The sequence below is a fragment of the Bos indicus x Bos taurus genome, chromosome 5, assembly GCF_003369695.1.
Source record: "Bos indicus x Bos taurus breed Angus x Brahman F1 hybrid chromosome 5, Bos_hybrid_MaternalHap_v2.0, whole genome shotgun sequence".
Classification (NCBI taxonomy): domain Eukaryota; kingdom Metazoa; phylum Chordata; class Mammalia; order Artiodactyla; family Bovidae; genus Bos; species Bos indicus x Bos taurus.
Window position 1 is genome coordinate 16,246,288 of NC_040080.1, and position 12,115 is coordinate 16,258,402.

The following is a 12,115-nucleotide window of genomic DNA, read 5'->3' on the forward strand; positions in this document are numbered from 1 at the left end:
CAGGATCCCATCTTAATATACACAGGGAAGATGAAGAAATGGCAGGTAAACAAAAAGATGAAGAAACCAAGTAGGTGACTTAGCTAGGTGCTCTGAAGAAAGGACAGAGGAGACAGAGATCCACTTTACAAACATAACAACAATCATCATTTGAGGATAGACAAGAGTCATTCCAATCAGGCAGGGTGGTTAAAACAATTCGGGTTTGGCCAGTCCAAGGGAGCCACCCCAAATCACAGACAGCACAACCCCCAACACACCTACACAAACACTTCACACCACCAGCCCAAACCCTAGGCTACCTGAGCAGGGCAGAGCCTTCTGGGAAAAAAGCCAGGATTAAACCGACTTGCCAGAGAAAGAGGGGTGCCCAGGGTATCACCTCCGTTCTTTGTGCCCCTCCTAATGTATCCTGCAGGCTACGACATCCTACCCCAACCCCACTCTTAACATTCCAGCAATCTGCCTGACTAAAAGCGCTCTAGATCCCAGTTGAGGAGCGCAATTCAAACTTCACACAGTTGAAACTGCACAGAAAGCCGGTAACTGATCAGAAGCTAAAAATAATCAGAGAGTAACCCGCACTCCCTCTTTCTTTTCCACAGCAGCAACCACAAGATCCTGCTAACAGAGATGCTCTGACGGTCTCCTCCAAGAGCAATCCTCAACCCCCTCACCGCCGCTGCCGCCGCGCCCAGCCTCCAGGGGTCCCAGGCACCTGCAGTCCTTCGGGGACCCACACCAGGCAAAGCCTACCAGCCCCGAGAGCTCCCTCGACCGGGATCCGCAGAGCGTTCCCGAAGACAGTGCAGCAAGCTTGCACCGCGGTCCACGGAGCCCAGGAGGCACATGGCTTCCACCCCCCTCGCGCCGGAGCTCCGCAGAAGGGAACCACTCCCTGCGGATGCCCTCCACCTCAGGCTGCATGGTGGGAGCCCAGAAACTCAACCCTGCCTCTCCACAGCCACTAGGGAGGGCCCAGATGCCTCCTTCCTGCCCGGGGGCCCTGGGGGAAGGTGTTACCTGGGTGGGGTGGGGGCAGACTGTTGTTCAAAAGTGCATCCATGTCGTCCTCCTCGCTGCCCGCGGAGCAGGGGGACGGGGAGCCCAGGCCCGAAGCCATCCCCTTCCGCTCCCGGCCAGGGAATTGGCCCAGCTGCTCCTGCCTGCGGCCTGGGGCCCTCGACACTGGCCCGAGTCACTGTGCGGGGGAGGGGGGAGAGAAAGAGAACAGTCAGTGACGCGCACGGCCCCCTCCCCCACCCCGCCGCGCTTTCCGCCCACCCCGGCCCCCCCTCAGCCACCCGAGCAGGGCACCCGAACCACTCAGGCTGAACTTAGTTCCACACTCCCGGGGGCGGCCCGGAAGCCGGTTCCCCGACTGGAGCCCCCCGGAGAGAGCGGCGCCCCCGAGGGCAGGCCGGTGCCGGCGTGGGGAGGGGAGAGGCCGCTGGACGGAGCCGGGCGTGACGGGGGAGGGGGTCCGAGTGGCCGCGGTGCGGGGTGCGGGGTGGGGGCCGGGGAAGGCGGCCGGCGGCGAGGCGCTCGGGGACACAAGGTCACTTGGGGGTGGGGGGGGCGCCTCCCTGCGCCTGGGGAGGGGCCAGTCCCCAGACAGGGCAGCTCTCCAAAGGCTGTCCTCTGGGACAACTCGGGCTCTCCGGAGGAGCCGCGGGGACGAGGGGGCGTGGAGGCTCGGCGCTCCGGGGGGCTGGAGGCAGGGGCGTGGGGGGCCGGCACTCCCACCGGGCAGGGGGCCGAGCCACGTGTCCCGGGGGGCAAGTGAGCTGAGGGCGAGGGGGGCGCCGGGCATTGTGGGAGGCCGAGTACAAGGTGGGAGTCGCTGAGAGCGAGACTCGGGTCGGGCGAGGGCGGGAGCTGGGCGCACTGCCGGGCAAAGAGAGGCAGGGTCGGCTCCCGGGGCAGGGGGCGGTCCGCGGGTCCGGGGACGCCCGAGGAGCAGCTGGGTGAAGGAAAGACCCTCGGGGCTGGTCGGGCTGAGAGGGGCGTCTCTCTAGGAACCCTGAGCTCTCCTCACCCCGGAGCCGCCGCAGGTCGCGCTGGGTCCGGCCCGGTGTCACTCCCGCTCCGGCTCCTCCTCGCCGCGGCCGAAGGGGGGAAAATGGCTCCGGCTCCGGCGTCGCCTCTTAAAGGGCCCGAAACACCGGCCGGGAAATCCCACCGCACAGGCCCCGCCCCCCCACGGACAGCCCATAATAACCTCAACCAACTCCAACCCCCCCTCCACTACCGCCACCCTCCTCCCTAGGTCTCCCGGGCAACCCCCGCCCCCTCGTCGCTCCGGCAACCATTGGCCACGCCCCCTTCGAGAGCGCGCGCGCGTGTCACCCGGGCAACCACCCACCTCCTGGCCATCCCATAATACACACGGACACCACCCCCCCCACCACCACCACTACCACCCCACGCACACACAGACCATACACATACATGCCAGGGTTGTTGACATCTCATGATATTGCAGACCTTTTGCAACTAACCCTTTATCCCCACCCCCCCCGACATCCCATAATAGCTATCCTTTGCCAACTTCTTCACTCTTGGCCCTAACGCTAACATCCCATAATAATTCGTCACCTCTCCCTTCCCATGGCCATCCCATAATAAGCATCCGTCCCAGCCCTTCAGCCTCACATCCCATAATACTCATCCCCATCCCCCACAGACATCCCATAATAACCACTCTTCATCCACCCCCAGTTTGATATCCCATAATAGTCAGAAACTCACCCCCCCCCATCAACGGACACTTCGGCCTCCTCCCACACACATCCCGTAATAATCAGTCTCCCACTTTCAGTACTGACATCCCATAATAACCCACCCCCTGGCGCTGCCCTCAGCCCCTGCAGGCTAGATCCTCACAACACGACCCCCAGACTTCACACATTCATTCTAGTTCCACAGCCCTTAATAACCACTCCTCCCCATCAGAGAGATATCCCATAATGATCAACAGCCATACCGTCACCCCACAGATGGACAACTAATCTCCTTTCCTCTAACACTGGAAAGATATCCCATCATTTCACTCCCCCACCCACACACTGACAGCCCATAATAATTGCAAAGAACTCGTGGTCAACCAGACATACCATAATACTCCCAGCACAACCCAGAGTCACATCCCATAATGCTTCACCTCCACTCCACTACCCCTATACCTTTTCAGTCAGACATCCCATAATACTCATACTCATACCTCCCCCATCTCCAAGGCTGTCAGTCTATTCTAACACCCACACCAGAGAGGGTGAAGCGGGCTACCCACATTGCCCTGTCCCCGCCCCAACTTGTACACACCTTCATCCCTTAATGAGCCAAAGCAGTGTCCTGGCACAAAGCCTCTTGATGTATAAGACGGACCCTCGCTTTCCTCATCCATCATTTCCAGACACCCACGAACTGACAATCAACCTAGGACCCCACCCAGTCCCACCAAAACCCAGATGTTCTCCAGACATTTACCTTCAGGTGAGTTTTCAGTAAGACCAACCAAATACCATACTGACCAGATGAGCCATTCACATAAAGTTTAGCTCACCCCAAAGCATCCCATAACAATTACAAACCCCCACCTAAAGACTATTTCTCAACATTCCAGCAGTCCTTACCCCATACCACCTCCCCAGGTCAAGCAGTCCATTCTCCTTCCTATGAATGGACATCCCACCATGGTGTGAACTGAAGATCTTGATATCTGCTCAGGAAGACCCAAGATTTGCTCTCCTTATACTCATGTTTATGCAACAGATGTTGAGGGAGTACCTAGCAAGGCACAGAGCTGGGCACCATAATGCCTCCCTTCAAGAAGCCTAAACAATCAAATGCTGAGGCTAGATAGAATGTCTGGTGTCAATGAAACACAGTGCTATTTCCTAATTTCCTGTCACAGGGAATAAAACAAATCCCAACTGGTCTCAGGAGACATCAGATCCCAGTAGAGATTCTCAGTGGTCCTTCTAGAGGTGGGAGGTACTTCTAGAGGATTTACAATGTAGACGGATGGGCAAGATAATCTCCTCTCTGCTCCCTATGTACTAAGGGAGTTTGATTGGAAAGTACTGTCCATCCATCCAGCAAAGCGTTTCTAATACAGAAACCCTATAATGTCATTATGTGCTTCCTTCCTGAGAGACTCCTCAACATGCCAGAATTGTTATATTTGAACACCAAGGGCTTCCCTGGTGGCTCAGACAGTAAAGAATCCATGGGCAATGTGGGAGACCTGGGTTCAATCCCTGGGTTGGGAAGATCCCCTGGAGAAAAGCACGAAACCCACTCCAGTATTCTTGCCTGGAGAATCCCCAAGGACAGAGGAGCCTGGCGGGCTACAGTCCATGGGGTCTTAAAGAGTTGGACACACAACTGAGCAACTAAGCACAGCATGCTTGAACACCAAATCCTGCTGACCAATGACCCATGTTCTCATTTATATGTTCTCATTCTGTATCCTCAAGTCTCATAACATTTCCAACTGCCTTTATCTTCCTCTTGTTGAAGTCCCATTCTTGCCCCCCGCAAAAAAAAAAAACCCTCATCACTGTATAATACTCACCATCTTCCCCTCCGTGTACAAGTCAACATCCCAGAATGCCTTTTTCATTTATAATGCCACAAGGAAGCCTCCAGAAATATACCATTCCCTTCCTTACCTGTACCTACCCTGCAGCTACCCTGGGGACCTCACCTAAGAAAGTCAGAGAACCCAATCTTAAAATCTTTTGACCCTTAGAGAACCTGAGCCTACAGCCTATCACTTTTTCCTCTTCCTGAGCCCCAGAGAACCTGGGTGAGAACCAGTATCTCAGCACCACTTCCTTGCTGCCCTCACTCCAGATCCCAGAATCAGCTAACATCTTCCTCTACTCTCCTGTGCCTTTTCCACACAAGTCCAAGGCCCTTGCGGGTACAACAGGTTGAAGAGCAACCGGAACTTCCTCCTAGGAGAGGCCCTTCCTGACCAGAAGTGAGTGTGTCGCCCTTCTAATCTCACTTCCCTAGAGAAAGGGCCTGGCTAGATGACCCTCCCTCCTCTGGGAACCTCAGGACTGGAGAGCTGGCAAGGAGAGATGAATTCAGGAGAGGCAGAAACTTGCTTAGGGAAATCAGCATCCCTATGCTTCCAAGCATCACTTTGCCGACAAAGGACAAAGGTCCATCTAGTCAAAACTATGGTTTTTCCAGTAGTCATGTATGGATATGAGAGCTGGAACATAAAGAAAGCTGAGGACAGAAGAATTGATGCTTTCAAATTGTGATGCTGGAGAAGACTCTTGAAAATCTGTTGGACTGCAAGGAGATCAAACCAGTCAATCCTAAAGGAAATCAACCCTGAATATTCACTGGAAGGACTGATGCTGAAGCTGAAACTCCAATACTGTGGCCACCTGATGCAAAAAACTGACTAACAGGGAGAGACCCTGATTCTGGGAAAGACCGAAGGCAGGAGGAGAAAGGGGCAGCAGAGGATGAGATGGTTGGATAACATCACCGACTCAATGGACATGAATTTGAGCAAACTCCAGGAGACAGTGAAGGACAAGGAAGCCTGGTGCTGCCATCCACAGGGTCGTGAAGGGTCAGACACAACTAAGCAATTGAACAACAAAGGCTTCCAAGCAGAACACCAGTGATGGTGACTGGTCTCTCCCCCAGCTCCTGCCTGACTTCACTCCCCAGACCACCCTTTCAGCACATCCACTCTGGCACACAGGCTATTTCCCCCATTCTGCAAGGCTGCCTGGTATTCCCATTCAATTCTCTTGTCTTCAAGGTTGGGCCCCATTCATTTGTGCAAATCCTCCCCCATGCTTATTCTGAGGACTAAGAGCAAACCCTGCCCTCCTCACTTGGGGGACAGGAGGCAGCTCTTTCATTAAGGTACCATATACCTCCTTTCAGGAGGTTCTCACTAACCTACAGAGCTGCCAGAGCATTATTATGCCCTCCTCTCTCTCCCCATTTCTTTAGGGGATCCAGCCTGCCTCTGGGCCTCAAATTTCGTTCTGTAATGTCTACATCTGCCCCATACCCTCTTCTTCCCACATATACACCAAGTTACCACAGAGATTCATAAACCAGGAGAAGAGTTTTGTAACTGGGTAGTCACAGCTTCTTGTCTGTGGAGACACACACGGTCCCTTTTGTCCACCACAGCCCTTTACCCCATCCTGCCGGTTGTACCCACTTACCCCTTGGCTCCTCTTACGCCCCACCTCTCCCCGATAACCCACAAGGAGTAGGTCAAAGGCTCTTCTCTCCTTGAGTTCCAGGGGGCTAGGATGTTCATGTCACTGTTGTGGTCTTTCCGCCTCTGTGCTCCCCCTCCCTACCCTGGCCCCAGGCTCCCCTCCCAGATAAATTATAAATAAACCACCAGCGAGATTGGCCCACAGAGACTAAGGGTGGGATAATCTCCTGATTAATGCACCCAGGGGGACAGCCTCTCTAGCCTGTTACTTTAGTGTTCTGCTTCCCTCCCTGTGTTACAGAAGAACCTAGAATAACAGAGTGGGTTGTCCATGGAGTTTTCAGCACATACTCTGTAGTTCCCTCTCCATCTCTGTTCTGTGAGTCCCAGAAACTCTGTTCGCTAGGCATCTAAGAGTGTTCCTGCTGTCAGAAAAGGGGGCTTAGGAAAGCAACATAGGACAGAAAAGCCACAGGGACAGTGCAAGCCAAAGGCTAGGCAGGAGGGAGGTGGTACAGGGCTGGGGGGCACCACCGCACATGTGTCCTGAAGAAGCCAACTCAGTCTTGCTCCTCTGGTGCGACTGCAAGGTGGCATAGCTCCCCTGGTTGGACCCCTACCTGAGCTACAGTCCAGCCAGAACTCAGGCCTCCTCACCGCAGGCTTGGACTCAGCCACCCTTGTAGCTCACAAGCTGTTTAGGGACCCAGGTGTCCAGGGTTCAGATCCGGCTAGCTCCAGTCTGCCCCCGGGGCCTCTTCAAACAGCTGTCACGGACGAACCTCTCCAGCCAGTCACTCTTGCCAGGCCTCAGGTCTGGCTCCAGGGCTCACCCCACCCTCCCCAGCTCCTTCCCTCCCTCTTCCTTCCTTTCCTTCCCCCTCCCCCCTCCCCAGAGCTTCACCTACTCAGGACAGCCCCACCCAGCTGCGCTGGGCACATCCCATAATAATCCTTCTCCTTGCTAGCCCCCACCCCCCCCCAAAAAAAGAGAGAGGCGGCCATCCCATAATAGCCACCCACAAGAGACATTCCGCGGTGACCGCCCCCTCCCTGCAGAGCTGCCGGGAGCAGCCATCCCATAATAGCTGGCCGCCTGTTTTACTGGTTACGGCTGTGGAGGGAGCTGGAGAGGAAATGGAGGGGAGGGGGAAGGAGAGGAGGATCAAGGGCCCCCACTTTGTGGAAGGGAGTGACAAGGGGAAGGAGAGTGACCCAAGGGGATGGGGAGCCAAGGGGACATGGACAGGTGGGAGGTGTGGCCCACTGGCCACCACAACCCTGCTTTGGGACCTTCTCCGCATCCTCAGGGGGTTCGTTTCCCCTTCAGCACCCGGAGGTGGCTGCTAGTTAAGGAAGATGCCTAGGATGGGTTGAGGTGCTCAAACAGCCAGAGTGTGGGGGGTGGACTTCAGGTGTTCTCCTTGGGCCATGTACGGAAGAACGCAGACCTTAGAGACGATGGCTAGAGAGTAAAGGGTGGGGGGGTCGGAGAAGCTCTCCTCAGGCCCTCCCCATTCTGCACCACCATCCCATAATAATCCCCCAGCCCCACTCCCCCTCCCACACACGACATCCCATAATATCTTCTGGAGAAGCAGTCCCCGCAGTAGGTACAAAGAGCTATCCCATAATATGCTCCCCCACCCCCACTCGCCACCCCCCCCAACTTGGCCCCCCCCAGTCACATGCAGCCGGTGCCATCCCCCGCTGCTCCCCCCTCTGGCCACCGAAGGCCTTGCCAGCCCATAATACTCTTGCCTCTGGTCGCAGGAGGCCTCCAGCCCATAATATTCCCTTCCACCACCACCCCCCCTTCCCGCCCCGCACCCCTTCCTCCCGCCTCCAGTTGGAGCCGGGCCTCACCAGCCCATAATATTCCCCAGTCTCCTAAGGCTGCTCCAGCCCATAATACTCTCCCTGTCTCCTAAGGCCTCTCCATCCCATAATACTGCCAGACGCCTGACCTGTGGGCCAAACCCCAGCCCGTTCCACACATCGAGGCTGTGTCAGCGCCGCCGGTCTCCCTCCCTGTCCCTCCCTCCTCCCGCCTCGGCGCTCTCCCTCCCAGGCTGTCTCCCTTCCGCCCTCCTGCCCTGGGCCCCTCTCCCGGCCCCACCAGGGCCTGCCCGGGCCCTCACTTCCCCTCCAGCCTCCTCTTTGGCCCTTTCTCCTCTGCTTGGTTCTTCATCCCATGCCCCCTCTCCTCTCCATTCGGGCACTTTCCCACCCACTTCTCTGTCTGTGGAATGGACAAGGGGCCGGTGAGGAGAGAGTGCCCCCAGAGGGCGACAGGCCAGTCACTGCCGCGGCCTCCTCCTTGACCAAGCACCGTGAAAGCTGGCCCCGCCTGCCTTGCTCACCCATCCCTGGCCTTGGTTCTGATTGCTGGCAGAGCTCCATCTGGGCGAGGATTCACCTGGAACCCTTGCTGTCTTCCAGAAACTCTCCCCTTGGGCATCAAAAGCCGACTTCACCAACGGCCTGTCCTCCCCAGACCCTGGTTGGAAAGAGAGCTCCCCCTTATGGGATATCTCTCAGGTGCCTTTCAAGGGTGACCTCATTAACCCTCACTAGAACCCAATAAGTAGATGCTATGATCCCCATTTCATGGGGAAATAGAGGTTCAGAGAGGTTAAACAACTTCCAAGGTCACACTGCCAAGAAGTGACAGAGCCAAAATTAGTCCCCAGGTTTGTTTGATGGCAAAGTTCTGAGAGCCTTTGGGATTCTCCAAGCCCCTGGGAGAAACTTCACTCTTCAGGGTTTTCAGTGCTCCTCTGGAAGAGACAGCATGGTGACAGTTCCCCAGCCTCCCCGGTCTCCAGGGTCTCCTGAAAGAAGGGAGAAGGAAGGCTCCGTGGGAGGTTAACCTCCCCCTCCACTTTTCTTCAGGGGACTCCAGGTGGCAACCCCACAGGGATTTCCTTCATGCTCCAGGGCTAACAAGCATCTCTCCTTGTTCTCCTGAATTTATCTCAAGACCAGTGATTGTTCCTCTTCCCCCAGCTTCTCTCACCACATGGACGGACCATTCTACAGAGGATACGGACCTTGAGGAGAACCAAGGAGTGGTGTCCTCTTTGGTTTAGTTGGTGGACAATCAGGAGTGCTGTCTTGGAAATGATGGGCACATCCCAGGTGGGGGAGGGGAGTGCATGAAGGCTGAGGTGTCCAGCTTTGGGTGCTATCCTTGAGCCACGCCCTTCCAAACCCTCGATGTGGTATGTTTTAGGGCCCAACACCATTGGAACCATGAATGAGCCCTGTTCTCAGCGCTCACTCAGCCACAGTGGGTTCTGCACTGGGGCGGAGGCAGGTGGAGAGGAAGGGCTGGTGTGTTGTAGGGTGAGTGAGTTAGGAGCCCACAGAGGAAGAACTCCACTGAGTGGAGGGACAGGTGACACAGTGGATTCAAGGTGAAAGAGTGGTGGCCTACATGAGGAGGGAAGGAGAGGAAAGGATGCCAAGGAGTGGTGGGTGGAAGGGAACCAGGGATGAGACAGTGGGCTGTAAAGGAAGGGGAGATACAGTAGGGTGTTCTCTGAAGAGTAGAGGACTTTGGGAGTCGCAGAGACGCCGTCCCACTTCCTGGTTGTGTGACCTTAGATCCTCAGCTCTTCCAGGATGTTTCATCTGTAAAGTGAGGGTAATCATTATTCCTAACTCAGAGGGTTATTGTAATAATTAAATAAAACAATGCATTTTGAGCACAAAACTAAGGTCTTGGCATGAAGTGAACTGAAGTGAAAGGCACTCAGTTGTGTCTGACTTTTTGTGACCCCATGGACTATACTAGAGTCCATGGAATTCTCCAGGCCAGAATACTGGAGTGGGTAGCCTTTCCCTTCAGGGATCTTCCCGACCCAGGGATCTAACCTAGGTCTCCCACATTGCAGGCGAATTCTTACCAGCTGAGCCATGGGGAAGCCCAGTTGCATAGAAAATATTTTTACAATGTGTTCACATACTTCTCCCTGTGTCTGAGATTTTCTCATTTTCCTCCTTTGGGTTTTCCTAACCCCCAAAAAGCCTGGTAGGCTGTAGTCCATGGGGTCGCTGAGGGTCGGACACGACTGAGCGACTTCACTTTCACTTTTCACTTTCATGCATTGGAGAAGGAAATGGCAACCCACTCCAGTGTTCTTGCCTGGACAATCTCAGGGATGGGGGAGCCTGGTGGGCTGCCGTCTATGGGGTCACACAGAGTTGGACACGACTGAAGTGACTTAGCAGCAGCAGCAGTAGCAACCCCCCAAAAGGTAAACTTCGGGACACAGGGTGGGTCTCTGGATTTCCCACATGTAGTTGCCATTACGTTGGCCACCCAGTCATCGAGGGATCCTGTGAAAATAGCAGTGACTGCGGACATCCTTAAACTTCCTGTTCATATCAGGTTCTGCTCATTCTTCCTCTGCCTGCAACATCTCCTGAATCTAATCTCTGCACTGTGCAGCATATGGGATCATAGTTCCCCAACTAGAGACCAAACCAGAGCCCCCTGCGTGGAAGCGCGGAGTCTTAACCACTGGACCGCCAGGGAAGTCCTCCTGAATCTATTCTTGCCTCTCTGTTCTCATGGAAACCCTGTGGATACATTGTCCACTGGAGCTTAAACGATGGAGAGTCCACACTGGCGAAAACTCATTTCCATCTGCCTCCGCAAGCACACCTCCTGGATCCACCCCCTCACCTGTCTTTCTCCTTAGACTCTTCCCCACCTCATTTCCCTGTAGTTTATCCCACACAGTGTGTCAGGGTGGGCTGAACCTCCCTTAAGAACCTCCAGGGCCCAATAAATTAATGGTCAGTGCCTTCCCCTGCATTCTTCCATCTTCCATCTTCAATAATAACTATCGTTGACTTGTTCTTTGGTCCATGCTAGATAGTAAACTACTTCACAACAAGGTTCTACTGTTCATTTTGTTGTTGGGTCACTAAGTCACGTCCAACTCTGTGACCCGTGGACTGTAGCCCGCCAGGCTCTTCTGTTCATGGGATTCTCCAGGCAAGAATACTGGAGTGTGGAGAAGGAAATGGCAACCCACTCCAGTATTCTCTCCTGGAGAATCCCATGGACAGAGGAGCCTGGCAGGCTACAGTCAGTGGGATTGAATAAAAAAAAAAAAAAAGAATACTGGAGTGGGTTGCCATTTCCTCCTTCAGGGGATCTTCCCGACCCAGGGATCAAACTTATATCTTCTGTATTGGTCAGGGGGATTCTTTACCACTGAGCCACAGGGAAGCCCAATTGTTCATTACAGCAGTAATTAACATTGTAATTCAACTATACTGCAATAAAAAAATAAAAAAAATGATTCAACTGTTCATCATTTCAACAAATATTTATTAGGAACTTCTTTGGCACCAGACACTGTCCTGTATGCTGGGGATACACCAGAGAACCAAAGATCCCTCCCCCCAGGGAGCTTACATTCTACTTGGGGGGGGTGCGGTGAAGGGGAGACAGACAATAAACTATAAAACTTATAATAAATAAATAAGTAAATTATATAGTAAGTTAGAAGATACTTGCTATGTGAGCTTTAATTGCTTTGGAGTTCATCCACTTATCTGCATATAAAAATACTCAAATAGAGAACTCCCTGGCAGTGCAGTGGTTAGGACTCCATACTTTAGCTACTGAGGACATGGGTTCAATCCCTGGTTGGGGAACTAAGATCCTGTAAGCCATGCAATGTGGCCAAAGCAAACAATTTTTTTAAACTATTAGGTTCAGTTTGGATAGGGCAAAATGCTGAGACTTTGGATGATGATGACATTTGATGCCCCCAGGTCTGGAAGGTCTGAACCCTAAGGACGGAGCAATTGATGGAGCAGGTGCTAACCTGCTAACCACCGGGCCTCGTCTAGAGCAGCAGAAGGCTGTTAACCTCAGAC

The 12,115-nt window shown here is 54.2% G+C and overlaps 1 protein-coding gene across 7 annotated transcripts in view; it reads right to left on the reverse strand.

Moving 5' to 3' along the window:
* The window catches only part of CHD4 (chromodomain helicase DNA binding protein 4), a 29,325-nt gene extending 27,177 nt beyond the window's left edge, over positions 1-2,148 (reverse strand). For all 7 annotated transcript variants that reach the window (XM_027541131.1, XM_027541129.1, XM_027541128.1 and 4 more), the window contains exons 1-2: positions 2,039-2,148; positions 1,024-1,201 (exon numbers count right to left, since the gene is read on the reverse strand). In XM_027541131.1, the coding sequence (XP_027396932.1) occupies positions 1,024-1,123 (100 nt within the window). In that variant the 5' untranslated portion in view covers positions 1,124-1,201; positions 2,039-2,148. The remainder of the gene's footprint in view (positions 1-1,023; positions 1,202-2,038) is intronic.
* Positions 2,149-12,115: the final 9,967 nt, after the last annotated feature.